The following is a 24,301-nucleotide window of genomic DNA, read 5'->3' on the forward strand; positions in this document are numbered from 1 at the left end:
AAACAATGTATTATGTCATATCCTAGCAGCGGTTCAACAAATGTTCTTTACCTCCTATGTGCCAGATACTAGGGGCAGAATGATAAAACTAAAAATACAGTTTAACTAGTCTGTGGTGACCTGCCCTACTCACAGCTTCATCTTGGAGAGATATTCCTAATGGGGGCTCCCTTCTTCTGTGATTATCGATATGTGAATGCATTAGAAAATTAGTGTGATATCATTAGCAAATAAAATAAATTGCACTTAACTAGAATTCAACATGGGCTGGGCTTCCGTCCCTCCCTCCCTCCCTCCCTCCCTCCTTCCCTCCCTTCTTTCCTTCCTTCCTTCTTTCCTTTCTCTCTCTCTTCCTTTCTCTGGCTACAATATTATGCTAGTGCACATATTTTAATTTGGTGGAAGGCGTTCATAACAAAATAAGTGAAAAGCTGTAAATGTTAGCACATATTTATTCCAGTGACTAAGGAGTAATAAATCATTTTGTCAAGTTGCACTGTAGCAGTCAAGTTTCATCTCTATTATGGCTAATTGGCCAGGAATTTGTAACTCCATAGAATGGAAAAAAAGTATATTAACTTGTAGCAATAGATCATTGAACTTATTAAATGTACCTTTCCTAATTCATACTTTTCTTATGCTGAAAATAAGTACCTCTCTCAAATATATAATTTTTACAGGTCATTGGAAAAGAATGCTGTACAACAGGATTATTATAATGTGCTAAAAATGGCACTTGTATCTCATTGGCACGTAGAGAGCTCATGTGAAACCTCTTTTTGATCTTTGCTGGCTTTTTAGCTGAAAAGATTTGGAAATCTTTTTGGCACTGGCAAAGATAGCACTCTAGTGGCTGTTGGTCGATTTTTAGCAACAGATAAGATAGTCTTTGTTGAAGTCAGTTGATTAATACATAATAGGCAATATGTTGCCTTAAAAGCAAATGCATATTTTTCTCATATCAAAAAATTCCCCAGGTTTGCCAACATTCAGAGATATTTAAAAGGGGTCTACATTTTCTTTTCCAGTTGGTCCTATGTTGAGAAATAATACTGCCACCCTCTGAGTTTTAGCAGTTTTTTAGGTAAAAGGAATTGTTCATGATGTAATTGATATTGTAACTACTCAGCTGGACTCCAACTTTCAAGGGCTAAATGCATTTGTTGATTTGTTTGCATTTCCTACTCCAGCTAAAAGAATTCAAAGACATGAAAAGTCTGTTGTGAAAAATAACGCAAAAGGGGCTTCCCTGGTGGCGCAATGGTTGGGAGTCCGCCTGCCGATGCAGAGGACGCGGGTTCGTGCCCCGGTCTGGGAGGATCCCGCGTGCCGCGGAGCGGCTGGGCCAGTGAGCCATGGCTGCTGAGCCTGCGCGTCGGGGGCCTGTGTTCCGCAGCGGGAGAGGCTGCGGGGGTGAGAGGCCCGCGTACCGCAAAAAAAAACAACGCAAAAGTCATCCTCAAGTGGGCTATCAGAAAGGGTACAAAAGCAGTTATTGCTTTCTAATACAATTATGAAAAAATTAAATTGAAAAAAGTATAACCATCTCAAATTTGTCAAGGCAGTTATAAAAGAGTACATAAGGGAATGTTTCCCCTAAAATGTTTTTTTAATTTAATAAAGTCTTTTTCCCCCAGCTTTATTGAGGTATAGTTGACATATAACATGTAAGTTTAAGGTGTACAAAGTATTGGTTTGATACACTTATATATTGCAAATATATATATTGCAAAATGATTACCACCAGAGCATTAGCTAACACCTCCATCATGTCACATAATTACTACTTCCTTTTTGTGGCGAGAACATTTAAGATCTACTCTCTTAGCAACTTTCAAGTATGTAATACAGCATTATTAACTATAATCATTTGATCCCCAGAATTTATTCATCTTATAACTGGAAGTTTGTACCATTTGATCAACATCTCCCATTTCCCCCACCCCCACCATTGCCTGGTAATCACTATTCCAATCTCTGTGTCTATGACTTTGGCTTTTTTAGATTCCACATGTAAGTGATGTACAGTATTCGTCTTTCTTTGTCTGACGTGTTTTACTTAGCATAATGCCTTCAAGCTTCATCCATGTTGTCACAAATGGCAGAACTTTCTTCTTTCTCATGGCTGAATAATATTCCATTGTACATATACACCACTTCTTATCTATTTATCTGTTGATGGACACTTAGTTGTTTCCCTATCTTGGCTATTGTGAATATGCTGCAGTGAACATGGGAGTGCAGATATCGCTTCCAGATCCTGTTTTCATTTCCTTTGGATATATACCCAGAAGTGGGATTGCTTCATCATACGGTAGTTCTATTTTTAATTTTTAAGATACCTTCATACTGTTCCATAGTGGCTGTACCCATATCTATTCCCAACAACAGTGCACAAAGGTTCCCTTTTCTCTACATCCTCACCTACACTTGTTTCCCTCATCTTTTTGACAACAGGTATGTCTTCTAACAGGTATGAGGTAATATGTCATTGTCGTTTTGATTTGCATTTCCCTGATGATTAGTAGTGTAGAGCACTTTTTCATGCACCTGTTGGCCATTTGTCTGTCTTCTTTAGAAAAATGTCATTTTCTTAGCTCATTTTTAATTGGATTTTGTGGGGGGGGTTTTTTGTTTTGGATTTTTTTTTTTTTTTTTGCTGTTGAGTTGTATGAGTTCTTTATATATTTTGGATATTAATCATGTATCAGATATAAGATTTGCAAATATTTTTCTCCCATTCTGTAGATTGCTTTTTCATTTTGTTGACTATCTCTTTTGCTGTGCAGAAGCTTTTTTTTTTTTTTTGCAGTACACGGGCCTCTCACTGTTGTGGCCTCTCCCGTTGCGGAGCACAGGCTCCGGACGCGCAGGCTCAGCGGCCATGGCTCACGGGCCTAGCCACTCCGCAGCACGTGGGATCTTCCCGGACTGGGGCACGAACCCATGTCCCCTGCATCAGCAGACAGACTCTCAACCACTGCACCACCAGGGAAGCCCCAGAAGCTTTTTAGCTTGATATAGTCCCACTTATTAATTTTTATTTTTGTTGATTGTGCTTTAGGCATCATATCCAAAAAATCACTGCAAAGATCAATGTCAAGGAGTTTTCTCCTTGTTTTCTTCCAGACCTTTTATGGTTTCAGGTCTCCTGTATTTGTGAATGGCATAAGATAGGGGTCCAGTTCCATTCTGCGTGTGGTTATGCAGTCTTCCCAGCACCATTATTGAAGAGACTATTTTTTCCTCATTGAGTGTTTTTGGCTCCCTTGTCAAATATTAGCTGACCATATACACATAGGTTTATTTTTGTGCTCTTCTGTTCCATTGGAATTTATGTCAGTACATACTGTTTTGCTTATAATAGCTTTGTAGTATAGTTTGAAATCAGGAAGTGTGATGCCTCCAGCTTTGTTCTTCTTTTAATTGATGCTTTGGCTATTTGACATCTTTTGTAGTTCCATTCAAATTTTAGGATTGTTTTTCTATTTCTGTGAAAAATGCCACTGGAAGTTTAATAAGGATTGCATTGAATCTATAGATGACCGTGGGTATTATGAACAAGTTAATTTTAATTCTTCCAATGCATAAACACAGGATATCTTTCCATTTATTTGCATTTTCTTTAATTTCATCAGTGTCTTATGGTTTTCAGTGTACAGATCTTTCACCTTCTTGGTTAAATTTATTCCTAAGTATTTTATTGATTTTGATTCTATTGTGAATGATATTGTTTTCTTTGTTTTTCATTGTTAGTGAATAGAAATGCAGCTGATTTCTGTGTGTTGATTTTGTATCCTACAATTGTACTGAATCCATTGATTAATTCTGGAAGTTTTTTGGTAGAGTCTTTGGGATTTTCTACATCAGCAAACAGAGACAATTTTAATTTTTTTCTTTCCAATTTGGATGTTGTTTTTTTTTTTTACCTTTTTTTCTTGCCTGATTACTCTGGCTAACACTTCCAGTACTATCTATGTCAAATTTATTGCAAGAGTGGGCATCCTTGTCTTGTTCTTGATCTTAGAGAAAAAGCTTTCAACCTTTCACCACTGAGTCTGCTGTTAGCTGTGTGCTTGCTACATATGGCCTTTACTATGTTGAGGTATTTTCCTTCTGTACCCAATTCGTTGAGCATTTTTATTGTGAAAGGATTATAGTATTTTGTCAAATTCTTTTTCTGCATCTATTGAGATGATCATATGATTTTTATCTTTTATTCTATTAATGTGTATCACATTTATTGACTTTCATATGTGAACTGTCCTTGCATCCAAGGGATAAATCCTGCTTGATCATGGTGTATGATCCTTTTAATGTGGTGTTCAATTCGGTTTGCTAGTATTTTGTTGAGGATTTTTGCATCTACGTTCATTGGGGATATGGTCTGTAGTTTTCTTTTATTATAGTATCCTTATCTGGCTTTGGTGTCAGAGTAATGCTGGACTTGTAAAATGAGTTTAGGAGTCTCCCACCCTCTTCAGTGTTTTAGAAGAATTTGAGAGAAAGCTTGGTCTTAAGGCTTCTTTAAATGTTTGGTAGAATTCACAGTGAAGCCATCTGGTCCTAGGCTTTTCTTTATTGGGAGGTGTATGACTACTGGTTCAATCTTCTTAGCGATTATGGGTCTGTTTAGATTTTCTATTTTTTTTACAATTCAGTCTTGGTAGATGTATGTTTCTAAAAATGTATCCATTTCTTCTAGGTTAGTCAATTTGTTGGCATATAATTATTCACAGTAATCTCTTATTTGAGTCTTCTCTCTTTTTTCTTAGTCTAGCTAAAGGTTTGTCTATTTTGTTTTATCTTTCCAAAAAACTAGCTCTTATTTACATTAATCTTTTCTAGTGTTTTTCTGGACTCTATTTCATGTATTTCTGCTCTGATCTTTGTTATTTCCTTTCTTCTCCTAATTTTGGGCTTAGTTTGTTCTTTTTCTAGTTTCTTTAGGTATAAAGCTGGTTATTTGAAATCTTTTTTCTTAGTGTAGGTGTTTATCACTATACACTTCCCTCTTAGGACTGCTTTTGCAGCATCCCATGGCTTTTATATTGTTGTGTTTCCATTTTCATTTGTTTCAAGATAATTTTTTCCCTTTTGATTAATTCTGTGACCCATTGGTTGTTCTGAAGTGTGTTGTTTAATTTCCGCTATTTGTGAAATTTCCAGCTTTCCTCCTGTTACTGATTTCTAGTTTCATACCATTGTGGTTAGAAAAGATACTTGGTATGATTTCAGTCTTCTTACATTTGCTAAGACTTGTTTCATGACCTATCATATGATCTGTCCTGGAGAATGCTTTCTGTGCACTTGAGAATAATATATATTCTTTTGCTGTTGGATGGAATCTCTTCTATATGTCTGTTAGGCCTATTTGGTTTGAAGTATGTGCCAAATCCCCTGTTTCCTTGTTAATTTTATGTCTGGATGATCTATTGTTGAAAATAGGGTTTTGAAGTCTAGTATTGTACAGTAAGTCCCCTACAAACAAACGAGTTTGGTTCTGAGCATGCGTTCGTAAGTCCAATTTGTTTGTAAGTCAGAGTTAGCCTAGGTACCCAACTAACACAATCGGCTATATAGTACTGTACTGTAATAGGTTTATAATACTTTTCACACAAGTAATACATAAAAAATAAAACATTTTTTAACTTACAGTACAGTACCTTGAAAAGTACAGTAGTACAGTACAACAGCTGGCATACAGGGGCTGGCATCGAGTGAGCAGGCAAGAAGAGTTACTGACTGGAAGAGGGAAAGGAGGTGGGAGATAGTAGAGCCGAAGGATCGTCAGTGATAGAAGACGGAAGGCAAGCTGCAATTTCACTCACACCTGACGTTGATGGCACAGGTTCTGGTTCCTTGCTGGATTCAATTCTATCTACCCTCTTAAAAAAAGGATCCAGTGATGTCTGGGTAGTAGCCCTTCTTTTCTCATCATAGATGACATGGTAGCACTAGATTGCATTCTGAATTGCTGCTGCACCCTTTGTGTACCATTCTGCATTCGGGTCCTGTGCCTCAAAGGCTAACAGTGCCTCCTCAAATAAAGAAAATCCCCTTGCCATTTCCTGTGCAACCACTTCTAGAGGATGCACACACGTGACAATATATGCCAGACACGTGAACTAACGTGATTGGGCATGCAAAAGCACATTCGAATCTTTGAAAGTTTGCAACTTGAAGGTTCGTATGTGGGGGACTTACTGTATTGTCTGTTTCTCCCTTTACATCCTGTTAGTATTTGCTTACTATAAGTGCCTCAGTGTTGGGTGCATATATATTTATAACTGTTAAATCTTTTTGATGAATCATCTGCTTTATCATTATATAATGACCTTATTTGTCTCTTGTTACCATTTTTGGCTTAAAGTCTATTTAGTCTGATACAAGTTTAGCTACCCTTTCTCTTTTGGTTTCTATCTTGCATGGAATATATTTTTTCATTCCTTCACTTTGAGCCTTCCTGTGTCCTTAAAGCTGAAGTGAACCTCTTGTAGGCAGCATATAGTCAGGTCTTATTTTTTTTAATACATCCAGCCACTCCATGTCTTTTGATTGGAGAGTTCAACCCATTTACATTTAGATTAATTATTGTAAGTAAGGCTTTACTAACGCTACCTTATGAATTGTTTTCTGGCTGTTTTGTAGTTCCCTTGTTCCTTTCTTCCTCTCTCTTGCTGTCTTCTGTTGTAAATTAGTTATTTTCCATAGTGGGTATGCTTTGATTCCCTTCTCTTTTTTTTTTTTTTTTTGGCTGCACCATGTGGTTTGCAGGATCTCAGTTCCCTGACCAGGGATTTAACCCAGGCCATGGCAGTGAAAGCCAAGAATCCTAACCACTAGGCCACCAGGGAACTCGCCCCTCTCTTTATCTTTTGTGAATCTACTGTGGGTTTTTGCTTTGTGGCTATCATGAGGCTTACATAAAGCATCTTATACATACAACAATCTACTTTACATTGATAACAATTTAACTTCGATTACCTACAAAAACTCTACCTTTTACTCCCCCTTTTATATTTTTGATGTCACAATTTACATCTTTTTATTTTGTGTATCCATTAAGAAATTATTGTAGCTATAGCTTTTTAAAAATACTTTTGTCCTTTAACTTTTATACTAAGGTTAAGTAGTTAACCTACCACTATATTACAGTATTAGAGTATTCTGAATGTAACTATATGCCAAATTTAACCAGTGTGGTATATATTTTCATATGTTTCATGATACTAATTATCATCCTTTCATTTCAGCTTGAAGAATTCCTTTCAGCATATCTTGTAAAGTAGGTATAGTGGTGAAGAACACCCTCAGCTTTTGTTTGTTAGGGAAACTGTCTCACCTTCACTTCTGAAGGGCAGTTTTTCTGGGTAAATTATTCTTGATTGGCAGTTTGTTTCTATTAGTACTTTGGATATATCATTTCATTCTCTCCTGGTCTGTAAGGTCTGTGCTGAGAAATTTGCTCTTAGCATTATGGAGGTTTCTTTGTTATGTATTTCTCTATTGAATTCTTCACTTCACTCTGTATTCTTTAGCTCCAAAATTTGTTTGGTTCATTTTTATGTTTTCTATCTTTCTGTTGAACTTCTCATTTTGTTTTTCTGTTGTGTTCCTAATATTGTTAAATTATTTATCTGTGTTCTTTGTAGTTCTCTGAGCATCTTTAGAATAATTATTTTGAACACTTTGTTGGGCAATTCCTGCATCTCCATTTCTTTGTGGATCATTACTGATGGCTTACTGTATTCCTTCAGGAGAGTCGTGATTCCCTGATTCTTCATGATCCCTTGTAGCCTTGCATAGATGTCTCTACATTTAAATAACTAGTCACCTCTTCTGGGCTTCATGGACTGATCTCAGCAAGGAAAGACTTTCACCTGTGGTTTGGGACATGCTGGAATGTGCTGTGACCCTGGTTCTAGTGGAGGAAGGTACGAAGTGTGGGGACATGTGGTGGCACTGGGTCCAGGGGTGCATGGTGTCTCCTTGGCTCATGCTGCTGAGGTCCACGACATCAACAACTGTGTAGTCCTTGGGAGCACTGTGGGGGTCTACAGTGGCTGTAAGGGCTGTTGGGGTCCTCAGTTATGCCCCTAGGTCCAGCAGCTAGTGACCAGGCCAGACAATGATGGTGGCTAGAGCCAGTAGTGTACATACACTGGGCTATGGGGCCTGCTGCAGGTGCCTGTGTGGTAGCTTGGATCAGCTGCAGACACATACACAGTGGTGGGGGCCAGGGTAGGCAGCAAGGGCTGGGCCAGTTGTGGGCTCACAGGCAGCTGTGGGGGGCCCTGGCTGTTGGTGTGCTCTCCTATGACTGCATCGTCTCCCTCTGTGTGTGCACTGCAGGGGAGGCCAGTAATCGGGGTCAGGCCAGGAGTATGCAGGTGCACAGCTGGAGGCCTTAATTGCAGGTAGTGTGGTGCAGTGGTGCAAGACAGTGACAGAAGACGAGGCCTGATCCAAGCCCACAGGCAGTTATGGGGACCTTGGCTGTCAGCATGCTCTTAAGTGGCTGTATTGTCTTCCCCTGGGTGTGCACACTGCAATGGACACTGGTGACAGGTATCAGGCTAGTGGCGTGCAAATGCACACCTGGAGGGGCTATGTCAAGTACACACTAGGAAGTGGATGTCAGCTGTGGGGGTCTAGGCTGGCATCTAGCACTCATGTAGCCACAGAGGCCTGGGCTGGCCACCAGTACAGTTCCTGGGGTCTGGCATGGGTGAAGAAGGCAGGGAAGGATTCAGGTGGCTGGTGTCAGTAAATACAAATACCTGTGGGGCAAAAGCTGGTGAAATCCCCAGGGGGTCTGGCAACTGTGCTGGTGTTAACACGTTTCTTCAGTGGCAAAATCTTCTGGATTTGTCTGCAGAGCAAGTCACAAGTCACTACAAACCATGATTGTTATTGGTAACTCCTGCTTTTCTTCCTTGTTTCTGTCTCTCTGTGTGTCAGCTTTGCCAGTCTCTGGGTGGGGTGAAACTGTAATGGGACCTTCATATGGTGCCCCAAAGGTTGGGGAAGCTGGTTGCTCACTCCATCCACTCTTCGTTTCCTGGCTAGGGGAGCTCTTTCTAGCTGGGAAGTTCTCTCTTGACCCTGAGCAGTGCTGGCTTGAGGAATGGGATAATGCAGGCAAAATGAAGCTTTCTTCCTTCTCTTCTCATGAGGTTATTCTCAGATTTTTGTTCCACTGTGTTGCTGAAGATTCTTAAGTGGACTCGAGAGCTCTCCAGAGTTGTTCTTATTCATGGAGAGCTGTCTAATTGCTGATCTTTACTGGGGGATGGAGGGCAGGGTTTTCTCCATCACTGTTTTGGTAATATCACTCCTGCCTCCACTTAAGGGACTTTGTGACAAAGGCTCTCCATATGTGTATGCTTTTTCCTAGGGAAATAATTCATATTGTTCATCAGATTTTCAAAGAGGCTAGGGAAAAGGTTAAGAATAATTGCACCATATGACATATATAAAATATTTGTTACATGAATGCTTGCATTGGACTGTATTTCTTCTTGAAAGATTTCTTTTAATATGTACCATTTCTTCTTGAACAATATCTCCTTTAGAAACTCCTCAACTAACAAAGGTAAATGAGTAAACATTTTTTAAAAATTCTTTCCTCTCCCAGAGCTCCCTGCTCCCCTTTTCTGGAATCTTTCATATTTGAGAGGCAAAGTACTCCTGAACGTCAGAGAAGCTACACAGACAAGTTGTGGCCCGAACACTTGGGAGCCATTTGTTCCTCCAAATATAAAGTTCTGGCTGTGGTGCAGCCAGAAACAACACAGCCGTCCATGTCTTCAATTAGCACAGGGCCCGGCTCTCATGGGGACACTGCATCCCATTCTGCCTGGCTCTGTTCCTCAGGCTGCAACGCTGTTTCTTGGGCTGAGGAAGGCACTGGTGAGAGGTGGGGGAGGAGATAGCATAGCCTGAAAACTTGCAGTTGTGATCACCTAACTTTGAATTGATCTAGAATGAAGCCTTTTTTCCCTCCTAAGCTGCAAGTATTTGAAGTGCTCAGTGGCGTCTTTGGGGTGGGAAATTAGCATAACTTCCTTCTCTCACAGTCAGGTCTTCCACCCTCCCAGTGGGGTTTCTCTTTGAAATAAGAGTCATGTGTGTGGAAAGGATTCAGGAGCAAGGCTTGGAGGACCAAGAAGAAAAGCAACCGGCCTATTTCCCATCCAAAGAGTAACCAGATACAGCTGTAACTTTAGACTGAGGTGCTTGGGAAAATGATTTTTATTATTTATTATTTTTTAAGAAGCAAGTGTATATTGCTGAGGAAAGGGCCTAAAATGTGGCTGAGGAAATCTAGCCTTGATATAGTCCAATATACTATGTAAAATTTAACAAGCTAGTTGATTTTTTTTCTTAAGGAAAAAACTCTTAAAATTAATTCTTTTAAAAAGACAAAATGGGGCTTCCCTGGCGCAGGGTTGAGAGTCCGCCTAACGATGCAGGGGACACAGGTTCGTGCCCTGGTCCGGGAAGATCCCACGTGCCGCGGAGCGGCTGGGCCCATGAGCCATGGCCGCTGAGCCTGCGCGTCCGGAGCCTGTGCTCTGCAACGGGAGAGGCCACAACAGTGAGAGGCCCGCGTACCGGCAAAAAAAAAAAAAGACAAAATGATTACATATCAATTTAGAAATACAAACCAGAGATTCTCAAACACCCAGAGGATACGACAGACTTACAGCCCATTCTTATTTCCTTCCATATTAGCTACATTCAAGTTTGAGCAGTTATTGAAGGAAGTTAAAATTCTCTTGTGTTTTGACTACCTGTGGGAGCTATAATAAGATCTCAGCTGAAGCAGGAAACATACAATAAATCCTCCTTTGATGGCTGAATTGAACATAGTTTATGGTATTTGCAATAGTCATGTAACTTTGTGGGGGAAACAAGTAAATTACATTGTAAGTTATGTATTGCTAAATAGCCTCTGCTGAATAATAACCTGTTTTGTATATTTGCCACCTCTTTGTAATAGTAGCTTGTGTCTGCACTGTAGCTAGCACGTAATCAGCTGTGATATTGAAATGAAGAGAAAAGAGGCATTTGACACTAGGTTCGTGAAAGGTTATATGTAATGGCATTTCCCATGAGCAAATTAGACCAAGGACCTCCCTGGTGGCACAATGGTTAAGAATCTGCCTGCCAGTGCAGGGGACACAGGTTCGAGCCCTGGTCCGGGAAGATCGCACATGCCACAGAGCACCTAAGCCTGCGAGCCACAACTACTGAAGCCCCAGTGCCTAGAGCGCGTGCTCCGCAACAAGAGAAGCCACTGCAATGAGAAGCCTGCACACTGCAACGAAGAGTAGCCCCCGCTTGCCACAGCTAGAGAAAGCCCACACGCAGCAACGAAGACCCAACGCAGCCAAAAATTAATTAATTTTAAAAATTAGACCAAAAAAGATACACTACATTTTATTAGTTTGGAAAGAAAAAGGGTGACTTAAAAACTAGGAATTATGTCAAGCACATGGTTTATTGGCTCAATATATTTTTTCAAGGAGGCATTATTTATGAACCTGAATGATACCCACGCCCTTTCTTTTAGCCCATTGAAGAGAAGTTCAACAGTTATTCTTTAATTACTGTCACCAGAAAACTAACCTTTAAAAAAGAAAGAAAAGGAGAAACAATTGTATTTTTTTGAGTCCAGTTCATTTGGAAAGCCTATGTTGGAGTCACCATATATGTGGATTTGAACCAAACTTTTTGTTCAGGTAAGTCTATGCACCTCAGATCCAAATTTGGTGGTGTTCCAGGATACCTGCAGCACCACTCCCATCTGACTTTGCATCTCCAACCTATAACCTCAGCAAGAATGGATGTAATTAAGATGAGACTTGTAAGGTGCATCCCTTACCTCGACACTGTGCAAGATTCCAGTTTAACTCCTTTGAATTCTTGAGGTGTCTGGGCTCCGTGTATCTCGAATGTAAGGTTTCACAGTGGTAGTAGTAATCAGTCTCGCTGCAACCAGACTGTTTTTCTGAAGGAAAAGAGACATTTCTCCATACAAATAGAAGACTAATTCTGTCATAGGATGCATTCATCTGAAAAGGGATTGAAGGGCAAGTGGAAATTCAGAATTTCAGTATCAAACGCGTTGAAACCCAGATTCAACCTTTTAACAATCTGCATCTGTTTTCACTCATGATCCTTGTTCTGAATATTGTGATTGTGGCTACAATTCTAGCAAGGCATGTTTGTGAGTCAGAGAACAGACTACAAAGTCCAGAAACTGCAGGACTGTTAACTAAAGGGTTCAGACTTAAGTGAAATGCATTTCTCCTGAGTGTCGAAGAAGTGCTACCTCATGGCTACATACATTAGGAATAAATTAAGGAGGGCCCCATAAAAGAGGGGGGAAAACCTACAAACCACATTCAAGAAAATTAAAAACAAAAAAGAATCTCCTTCCATGAGACCTTTACACTGAACCTTTTAGGATATATTCATTTCTACTCTATGTGCTATTTTCTGGAGTATACCATAGCTTAAATAATAATGCAAAAATGGATTCACTAATGATTCCTATATTTTACGTGTACAACACCTAGGCCTCTGTCATCATCGGGTTGAATCCCAATCTTCTATAGCTGAAAAATAACATTTCCATATTTATTTCTTTAACGCCTTCATCTTAAGAGCTGGCGTTCTACAGAGAGGATATTATACTAGGACTGCTCGACTCTAAGGTGGTATTTCCTTGTGGAGGTAACCACATTTCCTCCTTTGTTATTAAACTGGGGAGGCAGTCTTCGATGGATAAAACAAGAAGGAATTGGATGCTAAAACAAACAATTTTCCCTGTACTCCCCAGCCATCAGTACTTAGGTTGACAGGTTAGCTACCATTTTGCTTGCCGTGTAAAGGTACAGTGTGGAATTAGGTTCATCTTCACTTCAAAAATCTGAAGATGTTTCCCAGATGAATTTAGAGTACATTAAGCAACCATTAAATGCCCTTTTATCATGTTTCAGATTATGGGAGACTCACTGCCCTCAAATTTGTGTGAAAAGTCAGCAGCCTCAGGAGGTCCTAGGAGTTCAAAAGCTGTAAGTGTAAGTGTTCTCAACCCAAGGCCTGGGATGGCAGCTGTGACTTGGTTCCCATGTCACCAGGCCCTACAGCACAGATCAGCTCTGCCTGCCACAAAGCCTAAAGGGCATGAGACTACATTGATAGATTTGGGCTCGGAAAGTGTAAATACATAAAAATATGCATTTTTTTTCTCTTGAGTATGATATAGTCTTTTTTTTTAGATGTTGGGGGTAGGAGTTTATTAATTTATTTTTGCTGTGTTGGGTCTTCGTTTCTGTGCAAGGGCTTTCTCTAGCTGTGGCAAGCGGGGGCCACTCTTCATCGCGGTGCGCAGGCCCTCTCACTATCGCGGCCTCTCTTTTTGCGGAGCACAGGCTCCAGACGCGCAGGCTTAATAGTTGTGGCTCACAGGCCTAGTTGCTCCGCGGCATGCGGGATCCTCCCAGACCAGGGCTCGAACCCGTGTCCCCTGCATTAGCGGGCAGATTCTCAACCACTGTGCCACCAGGGAAGCCCTGATATAGTCTTTTAATTGGTTAATATATGATTTTTTCTTCTAGTGTCATCCACTTAAATAATTTTTCCATGTTATAAAGTAATACTTGTTTATTGAAGGAAACATATATTTACTGAAGAAAATACATGTTTATTCAGGAAAAATACAGACAAGGAAAAAACACAAATGTTAAATCACCCCAAATCCCATCTTTGTTAACATTTTATTTAGATACAGGTACAAAGATATCTATAGAGATTGAGATTAACATACATACACTATTGATACTATGTATAAAAGAGAAAACTAATGAGTTATAAAGGTATATACTTTGAACCTCATGGTAATAAATACCAGTTCTTGTAAATCTTGAAAAAAGAAATCATTCTTTGAAAAACAATCAAAACAAAAAAAGATGTATATCTAGATATATCTATAAATATAGATATGTATACGTACATACATATATATATATATTCTAGAGCTATATGCATTTCTATATTTATATTTATATCTACATCTACCCCGTACATCTATCTATTGATCTACTTATCTATTTCAGCATCTATATCTATATACACTTACTTGAGATCATTCAGTACCCACTGTTTGATAACTTTTTAAAACTTAACATATATCATATGCATTTTCCATGTCATTTTCTTCTACTACAGTATAGTCTACTAAATCATTTTTAATGTTTTAATGCATCGTATTCCATGTGCCATACTTTTACCAGTCCCCTATTTTTTATTAAGATACATTCGCAGAAGTAGAATTATGAGCCAAAATTGTAAGGCTTCTGCTATTCAACAACACTGTCTTCCAGATGGTCTGTTCCTGTTTCTACTTCCACCTGCAGGGTTTGAGAGGGCCTGCTTCCCTGCCTCATTACCAAACATTACTTTAAACTCTTATAGGGTATTCTTTATCTGAACAGCTCAAAGTTTCACGCAGACATCCACTTAACAATTTATTCTCTCCTAGGCACGGGAGTGAAAAGGGTTGTTATACTCGGTTTAGTGAAAAACATTCAATATTTGGCTGAAGTAGGAAACTAAGATTAGGTCAAGCAAAGACCAAGAACAGACTCCTGGTCAGCAGAGTTCCCAGTTATATTTCTTTTTTTTAGCTATATTGCCAGAATTTCATTTAACTATATATTCAAAGAACTGTTATTTTAGTTGAGTGGCATGGTTCGTTTTTTAATAGTAATACATTTTTTTCAGTTCAGAGTTTCAAAATGAGTTCTAATATGTGAGAGTTTAATTCAGGGCAACTTCAGGACAAAATAGGTTTTAAAGAGATCTGTAAAAGGGAGATCAGCTCTGCTTTGTGACCACCTAGAGGGACGGGATAGGGAGGGTGGGAGGGAGGAGCAGGAGGGAGGGATATGGGGACATATGTACACATATAGCTGATTCACTTTCTTATACAGCAGCAACTAACACAACATTATAAAGCAATTATACTCCAATAAAAATGTAAAAAAAAAATAATAAAATGTGTTTAGAGTTCCTAAAGAACAAAAGAGACTTGTAAAAAGAAACTAAAATAAATTCCTGGATTTCAAAATATCCTTTAAATAGAATTGGTGAGTAAAGTATAAATTTAAAAAATAGATTAAATTTTCTGACAACACTCATTGACTTAAGAAAATTATACTGGTTGGAAAATACATTTTGCTAAACACAAAATATTTGAAAAAGAAGTTTTTGCGAAGTCTACAATATGTCAGAATTTATTCAACCCTAGTTTTTGTTGCATTTTCAAATATTAACCTATGGTATTTAAGAGCATCTTCACAAACTAAGAGGAACTAGCTCTAAGGGGCTGCTATATAAAACGTGTAATACCAATGCTGCATACTTAAGGATAGATGTACTCTAAGAGTTACTGTAAAATGGGATAATCTGCATTGGATTCATGTAGCATATCAACGAAAACACATGAAAATGCAATTTGGGAAGAAAGTACTTAATGATAGAGGTAGGCACGGTCTGGGTAGAGGTAGGTGTCCCAAGACTCTACTGCCCCTGTGTAGCATCTGCCATTTTCACATATGCACCTACCTCTTCACTTTGTCTTCTTTCACACTCATCTCTGACTTCCATCTTTTATTTCCCCTTTTCTATATATTTCAATCTTTTCTTGCTCTTTTATCTTCTCCTTTTATTTTAGGTTATCAAGGTTTCCATAGCCTTGTCCAGTGAAGGAAAAAGAGGGAATCTGCTTCTAATTGTGATTCTTTATATTGACTCCCTTTATCTCCAATGGAACATCCCTGCGTGTTTCTCTAATATAAAACAGGTAAACATATAATGGAATGGAACCTTAGTACCATTTAGCCTGCGGCATCATCCTTCAGCTGTAGGTGGTAAAAAGAGAATACTGTCCTGGAATTGGTGATATTAAATGGACTGGGTCAGGGGTCTGAAAGCCCTGGGTTCAAATCCAAATCTACTACTCACCAGCTCTTTGCTATTGGACTGACCTAAAAACTCACAGTGTCTTAGGATTAAATGAGATAACGTAGCTCCAGCATTTAGCACAAGCTTGGCCTACAGAAAAACATTTTTTAGGAGGTGAGATAAACAATCATTTGGGACTCTCATTAAGTATGTTGGCTCCACTAGGTGTTACTGGGGGTTACTTTGCCCTCTTAAGTGTTGAATACCATTCCACTAACTGCAGAAAATCCGGTGTTTTCCCAACAAATAACTATGAATTCCTGAGGAGTTTATGGTCATGGTCACCTATGACTACCGTCTCCTGCTTCTGCCAAATTATTTGTTAAGGGACTGTCTCACCATGCCATGAATGTGTCCATGTTTTGTGCCACTTTGACCCTGACATGTCACCCAGTGATTTTATTTTGCATACATACACAAAAAGTACTCACAAAAGATTTATTTGTATGTAGAAAACTTGATGAAGTTTCAGGTAGAGGATTTATTTTACAGACATGTTAACTTACAAATTAAATATTGGTTATTCTGGGCTTCCCTGGTGGCGCAGTGGTTGAGAGTCCGCCTGCCGATGCAAGGGACGCGGGTTCGTGCCCCGGTCCGGGAAGATCCCACATGCCGTGGAGCGGCTGGGCCCGTGAGCACAGCAGTGAGAGGCCCGCGTACCACAAAAAAAAAAAAAAAAAAAAAAAAAAAAATATTGGTTATTCTTGATTTTGAAAGTACCTTGGCCATTTTTTAAAAGTGGGCTCTAGTTTCTATAAAATGATGATAAATAGCAATACCTAAGTCATAGGATTGTTGTGAGGGTTGAATAATGTAAACCATGGAAAACACTTAGAACAATGCCTGGCATGAAGTGGTTAGCCATTCCTTCTACTCTTACTATCATTATCGCTCTTATTGTTATCTGCCCTGCCGCTCTGTGGCCTGGCGCTCCTCTCCCTTCTTTATCTCTTCTCTTTCTTCTGCCACCCACATTTCTGTTTGTTGTCTTGGCAGCTGCTGACCTTTAGCTCTGGCATTCATTTATGAAAACATTTCCTAAACTGAGATAGTTTCCTTTCTAAGGAGAATTCTGCTGCTAGCTGTTAAGATAAAACGTGTTGGCAGCTTTTTCCCCTACTGCTTATATATTTTAAGCATATAAATTTATTTAGGAAGGTAGGTTCCAGATGTATCTTATACTGAGATCAGATTAATCCCTGTTTCTTTAAACAATTTATACCTACTAACTACCCGGTTTATTTATTGACCCAATAGTGTTTCTCATCTTTGTACAAGGGTGTATAGTCTTTGATGGCAAGATTGTGTCTGACACATTTTGATTTGACCCAGAGACTTCCATGTAGTGGATGTAATAATTAATAACTGATCGACTCCTTTCTCCACCATCGTGGTATGTGCGGTTGACTCCTTTCCTTGTCATGTCTTCTACAAGACCTTCAGGATCAGGTGATTTCTGGCTAAGAAACAAAAGCAGAGTCATTTCATTCCCCAAAGACTTCAAATGAAAATTCACAATACAGTCAGGTACAGCTCCAAGAGGAGACACTGGCGAGGAACCAGGCTGTGTCTATAAGGAATCGCACATCCGAGGCTCACATTTATACTGTATAAAGGTCACTAGCATTTTACCCTATCAAGCTGAAAAATTGCCACTACCGGTCCAGTTGGACATATTTTATTGGGAAAATTTTTTTTCTTTATGCTTCTGCACTAATAGGTTGGTTCAGCTATAAATATGTGAGACCTTTTGTTTAAAAAGCAATAGCTGATTGAATAGATGGAACAATATTGAGTATATTCAATTCCAAGGAAGAAAAGTTTTTTTTTAATTTATTTTTTATTTATTTTTGGCTGCATTGGGTCTCCGTTGTGGTGCGTGGACTTCTCATTGCGGTGGCTTCTCTTGTGGTGCGTGGGCTTCAGTAGTTGTGGCACACGAGCTCAGTAGTTGTGGCTCGCAGGCTCAGTGGTTTTGACCCACGGGCCCAGTTGCTCCATGGCACGTGGGATCCTCCCAGACCAGGGCACGAACCCGTGACCCCTGCATCGGCAGGCGGACTCTCAACCACTGTGCCACCAGGGAAGCCCTGGCAGGAGGATTCTTAACCACTGCACCACCAGAGAAGCTCAAGAAAAGTATTTTTTAAAAGAGCCAGCAATTTTTTTTCTTTTTTTTTTTTTTCTTTTTTTTTGCTGCGTTGGGTCTTTGTTGCTGCACACGGGCTTTCTCTAGTTGTGGCGAGCGGGGGCTACTCTTCTTTGCAGTGTGCAGGTTTCTTATTGCTGTGGCTTCTCTTGCTGTGGAGCATGGACTGTAGGTGCTTGGGCTTCAGTAGTTGTGGCATGCAGGCTCAGTAGTTGTGGCTCGCGGGCTCTAGAGCGTAGGCTCTGTAGTTACGCATGGGCTTCGTTGCTCCGCAGCACTTGCGATCTTCCCAGACCAGGGCTCGAACCCGTGTTCCGTGCGGATTCTTAACAACTGTGCCACCAGGGAAGCCCCCAGCAATTTTTTTTAAGGTAGCTTGGAGAGTTTTAATTGAATCCTTCTCTCACATAAGGAGCAGAAGAGGTGAAGATGATTATGCAGAGAGACCACCAGTCTGCCCCAGCTGAGCCCACCCGCAGAGGGCATTCTGTGAATGCCTCACTGCGGCTCAGCTCCCAGCAGTATAGGTGCTAAAGAGACCTGTCTGAGAACAAGTGGTCTACAAGGTTTGCAGTGTGTGTGCACATGTCTGGTTGTGTGAGTCTGTGTGGATGGGTGTATCTGTATGCGATGTGCAGCAGCAGGCAGCCAGAGGGGTGTTGAGGAGGCGGGGTGGGGGTGCTGCTCTTTTCATCCTTGTGTCCAGCTGAGCCATTTTTGGACAGCTTTGGATGCCTTTGGCATTTTAAAAATCTTGTAAGTACCCTACCAACCTCGGGCCTAACACAGTTTAGGACATTTTATATGAAAGAGGACATTTACATAATTCTTAGAACTCAAAGATTAATCTTTATCTTCTGCAAAACCCAGGGATTTGACACCTATTCTGCTTTTCCTGATGTTGCCCGAGATATTGCTGTATTTCACCTTCCTTGAAAGGACGGAGGAAAATGAATGATATTTATTAACTTAATAAACTGTAATCTCTTAGTGTTTATTGAAGACCAACATCTCTAGGATGCAAGGGCAGCCCCACTCCCTGCCACCTACACCCTACCTGGGCAGAGCTCATCAGCTCAGTTATTTACACTAGAGCTGAAAAAGTCTGTTCCATTTAGAACTGGCTGGAAAAAAAGTAGAATGAGGGGCGAGTTATTAGTGTGGTGTTTAGTAAGGTAGAGTAAAAAACAGCACTGATGAGGAGGAAAGTCAAGGAGAGAACATGGAAAGAAGGGAAGAAGGGAGGAAAGGAGACAAGGAGGAAAACAAGGAAGAAGGAAGGGAAAGAGGTATGTTGTGGAGGGATTCTAGGGCCTGCTATGAATTTACTCAGTTTTCACTGTGGAGAGAGTAGGTCTGGGAGTGGAAGGGGATCAGATATCTGCTTACTTTCTTTTTTTTTTTTTTTGGTTGAGGTATAATTGACATATAACATTATACTAGTTTCAGGTGTACAACATAATAATTTGATATTTGTATATATTACAAAATGGTCACCACAATGTCTAGTTAACATCTGTCACCATAGTCAAGATTTTTTTTCTTGTGATGAGAACTTTGTTTTATCAGCTTTCAAATATGCAACACAGTATCATTAACTACAGTACCATGCGGTACACTACAGCCCCATGATTTACTCATTTTGTAACTGAAAGTTTGTGCCTTTTGCCAGACACTTTCTAATTATGGCATTGCTTCACTGGATTCCGAGGGCCACGGAGCCAGCTGTCATGTCTGATCTTTTCATCACTGTAAACTCAGGACCTAGAACAGTGCCTAGAATTGAGCAGATACTTCATAAATATTTGTCAAATGAACAAACTCATTATTTTCCTAAAGACAGATCACTTTCTCTTTGTTTCCCATATTTAAAATAAACAGTTATTTTCATCCAGCATGCTAACTTGTGACTAAAAGGTCCACAGCAAGGGCTGAGCTGACCTAACTTTTCAGGAATCCCAAACCAGGGAGGGTAGCTGGGACCAGCCTGGGCTCCACCTAAAGGGGACACAGATCACAGACCCATTTACCCTTTCCGGTCCAGGAGAAAGAAACAGCAGAAATTCTTAGAGTGAGAATTTCCAATTTAGTTGTGCAAATCCCTCCACACACCCTTTGTAGAAATCATGAAGGTGGCCTCCTTAGCCACAAAGGGTACCATTGGGTGAGCTGACTCATCCAAAGCCAGAAATCGCCTCATTGACAAGCATTGGAACTGTTATTACATGGAAAAAACCTGTTGTTAGTTCCCTAAGCTTCTACAGAGATAATAAGCTCTTACACAGATAAGGATGAGCAATTATTAATTACCTATTTCTTGTGATGAGAAAATACAAGTAATGAGTTCAGAATGGGGAAGGTGGGGGAAATGTCCAGGTTATATGTAGGAAGAGCAGGTACCATTAAAAGAGAGATGCTTGGATAGGTAATGTGCCCACCTAACAAAGGGGTGGGGAATTTTTAGGATGGGGAGAGATGCTTTCACAGATAATACTAATACTAATACTACTAATAATAGTAACAACAGCTAACACTGATCAGGCCAGGCACTGTTCTAATTGTTTACACATATTATCTCATTTAATCCTCACAGCAACCTCATGAGGTCCAGTACTGTTATCATTCCACTTGACAGAGGTGGAACTGAGGCTGAGAAGGGTTGAGACACTTGCTCAAGATTACACAGAGAGTTGGTGGCCTCCTCTAATGATGGATGGGGGGAATAGCCAATTTGGTAATCTCCAACCCCAGAAAAATTAAAATGAAGGGCTAAAATCTTAGGGGCTTCCGCTTCTATTCCAGAAGTAAGTTGGCAAGCATAAACCTGGGAGCACGACTCTTAGCAGTTGCCAACTTTGTAACTTCTGATGTTGGCTGTCTTTGTCATTCCTCTCATTCCCTGTCAAAATTCATTTTACAATTTTAAGTGAAATGAACTGGAGTGCTTATACCTGGGAGCAGTAAGGAAAATTGAGCATGGGACCAAGAGACAGGTCAGGGATGGTGGCTGGGTCCCTGGAGTCTGTTGGAAAAAGGAAACCACAGGCACAGGCACGTAAAGAGTCCTTGGAGATGAGCAGATAATTCCAGGATATGCAGACTATGTAAATCTTGGAAGCCGACTCAGACATCATTGAGAGAGGTTGTGGAATATTCTTTTCTGAAGATGTTTAGATTTGGGGCTTGTTTTCTAGATCTGTTTTTATATTATCACTAAAAAGGAGACATGGTCTCCTGTGTCCTGGCCACAGCATCTGAAATGTTCTCTGTCCCCCACCCATGCCAACAAATCAGACCTAGGAGGCTGCTTCCCCTAGACTCACTTCTGAAGCATTGTTAAGAGTGCTTGAAGTGCTTGAAGAACTGTGGAAACAAATAATTTTTTTATTAAAACTTTTATTTGAAAAATGATGGGAATACAACATAAACACCACTTATCCCATCTTTTTTATCATCATGGCATAAAGTAAGTGGCTAAATTCCTCCTCCCTCTGCTTACACACACATTTAATTCTGCTCTCCAGGGGAAAGTATACCTTGCTTATCCTTTCCAACTTGTTTCTTCAGAGACATGGATGTTTTTTGTAGACATTATCTTATTTTACCCTAAAACTGCCTTTTGATGTCGAATGAAAAGGAACTATTATGCCCATTTTACAGATCAGGATACCGAGGGTCAGAGAAGTTCAGTGACTTACACAAGGTCAAAATATTAGTGGGAGATGGAACTAGGACTCAAACCAATTGTGCCTTGCTAGTCTTCATATTAGGTGAGGTTGTCATAATGAATAACTTCTCAGTGTTGCTGTTCCTTCCTATAACCATCAGTAAAGACTATTCTTCACAGTCACTCATTCATTAATTCATGCAACAATTTTTTTTTTTTTTTTTTTTTTTTTGCGGTACGCGGGCCTCTCACTGTTGCGGCCTCTCCCGTTGCGGAGCACAGGCTCCGGATGCACAGGCCCAGTGGCCATGGCACACGGGCCCAGCCGCTCCGCGGCATGTGGGATCCTCCCAGACCGGGGCACGAACCCGTGTCCCCTGCATCGGCAGGCGGACTCTCAACCACTGCGCCACCAGGGAAGCCCCAAACTGTTCTTTTTGATGCAGTCATTCACAGGGCTGAGATTGCCCATATGCTCACCCTGAAAGTTAATGGCCTACAGAAAAACCTAGTGCTAACCTGATTTAGTTTTATAATTTTATTCCAATAACAAGGGATGTTTTCCACTGAGTGGGAAAGATGCATAAGGCATTTATTTGGTGGGATAGGTGGTTTCAAGACTTTTCTAGTCAGAGCAATTTTGTTCCATGATTAACAACATCAGATTTTCTTCTGAAAGCCTTCTTTTGGAAAGACCACATTGAACTTCAGAATGTATTTTAAGTGCTGTATTTGCTCTAATAAAAAAAGATAAACACTGTGACCATTTCATAAATTTCAATGTTCACTTCATGTCTTTGCCACCCAACAAAGACAAAAGGGAATAAATGAGCTCCAGAACTTTTGGCATAGTTCATCTAAAATGTTTTTTGTTTGCTTTCTTAAAACTCAGGGCCATAACTCCTATATTGTCCATTTAGGAGTGGGTAAATGCAGCGACCCTGACTTTGGCAAAAGCTCATTCTTTTCTTTTTTTTAAATTGAAATTTCTGGAACATTTTCAAAACGTTACAGTAAGGAAACTTTAAATGGTAGCAATAAGGTTTTGTTTAAGCTTGGCCATTTGACAGTTTCTGTTTGTCTGAAACAGACTGCCTAACATGCATCTACCATCAAATACACAAAGTAAGTTAAATTTGTAGTTCAATACACCGTCTTGAAACCAAATGGCAGTCTAGGAGAATTTTCAAGTCAATGTAACATTTTATGGGTTTCTAGAAAATGTTTAATGTAAATGAGTTATTATAGAGGCTTCAATTTTAGATTGGCATATTAATCAAACTGTAATGGAAAGTCTAACTAAAGTTTTTCTAATTAGTTTACTTTAAATCAAATAGATTTAAAATATGTTGCTGGTTTGAAGAGCTGTATAAATTACACATTAAAAATTCTATTATTTAAAATAGAATAGAATGCCTTTCCAAAGAGTTGTATTTTGTTCATGTTTAATCCAATTTCAAGGCCTCCTGTCTTGCTGCAGAGATCAAGGCTCTGGGCAGCTCTTAGCTATAGTTGATGGCATTATTCACTGTCTTGTCTTTTCTAGAGGCCACAGTAATGAGACACTGAATCTAATTCTAACCTTATGGTGCTTCACTTGTCAAATCAGAGCCATCTCATCAGAGCTGGAAAGAGGGAAAGAGATGGTATTGATAAATGGCTGATGAAATTGGCCGGGAAGTTTCCTACCCTCTATCTGCTAGTGCAACTGATTCCCAACCCTGGATGGTTTCTCTGCGTGTCTCAATGACCTGTTTTTTTCCCCTTCCTCCTTCTCCCCTAAATTATCATTATCATTGAAACAATTAACATATACTTTGGAGATAATGGAACAATTTAAGCTATATAAATTTAATTGAGAGCTGGTTTATCATTGAAAAATAGGTTCAAAAAGCCCTAACACCACCACCAAACAACCAGATAAGTCAAAATTCAGTTATATTCAACCTGGCTCTTTGTTCTTAATTAGTCAAATTTCTTTATTAATATGTAAGTTCAATCTAAGGGCTTAAGGAGTAGACATAAGATTGATCTATAAATAAATAGAGAACATAAGAATTAAGTATACAAATATAAGTATGTGTATGTACAATGAGAGAAAGAAAGGGAAGGGGAGGGAGAGAAGAGAGAAGAATCTTGGGTTTGGTGAGAAAGTGGGGTTTGAAGGTTGCAAGGTGGAGGAGTTATGTATCCGCTGGAATATTTGCAAATGTAAACAATTTCAGACCATGTCTGGTCTCAGGTACAGCGATCCATTTTGAGGTTTTTAGTTTCATTTTCATCTCTGCTTCTCTTGTGTTTTCCCCTTCATTAGTTTGAAAGTTATATGCCCTATTGCTATTTTTGTAGTGGTTACCTGAGATGCTTTAAAGGATACATTTAACCTAACACAGTCTAATATTAATAATTAGACAATCAAAGTATCCTTCCAAATGATAAAA

The 24,301-nt window shown here is 39.7% G+C and overlaps 1 protein-coding gene across 1 annotated transcript; it reads left to right on the top strand.

Moving 5' to 3' along the window:
• The first annotated feature begins 9,837 nt into the window (after nucleotides 1-9,837).
• On the top strand, nucleotides 9,838-12,286 carry CUZD1 (CUB and zona pellucida like domains 1). The gene is given in 7 exon segments (XM_060151179.1): nucleotides 9,838-9,915; nucleotides 11,649-11,812; nucleotides 11,814-11,975; nucleotides 11,977-12,024; nucleotides 12,026-12,136; nucleotides 12,138-12,234; nucleotides 12,236-12,286. Coding segments are annotated over 7 exon segments (711 nt in total).
• The last annotated feature ends 12,015 nt before the right edge of the window (nucleotides 12,287-24,301 follow it).

This window comes from Lagenorhynchus albirostris, chromosome 6 (genome assembly GCF_949774975.1).
Source record: "Lagenorhynchus albirostris chromosome 6, mLagAlb1.1, whole genome shotgun sequence".
NCBI lineage: Eukaryota > Metazoa > Chordata > Mammalia > Artiodactyla > Delphinidae > Lagenorhynchus > Lagenorhynchus albirostris.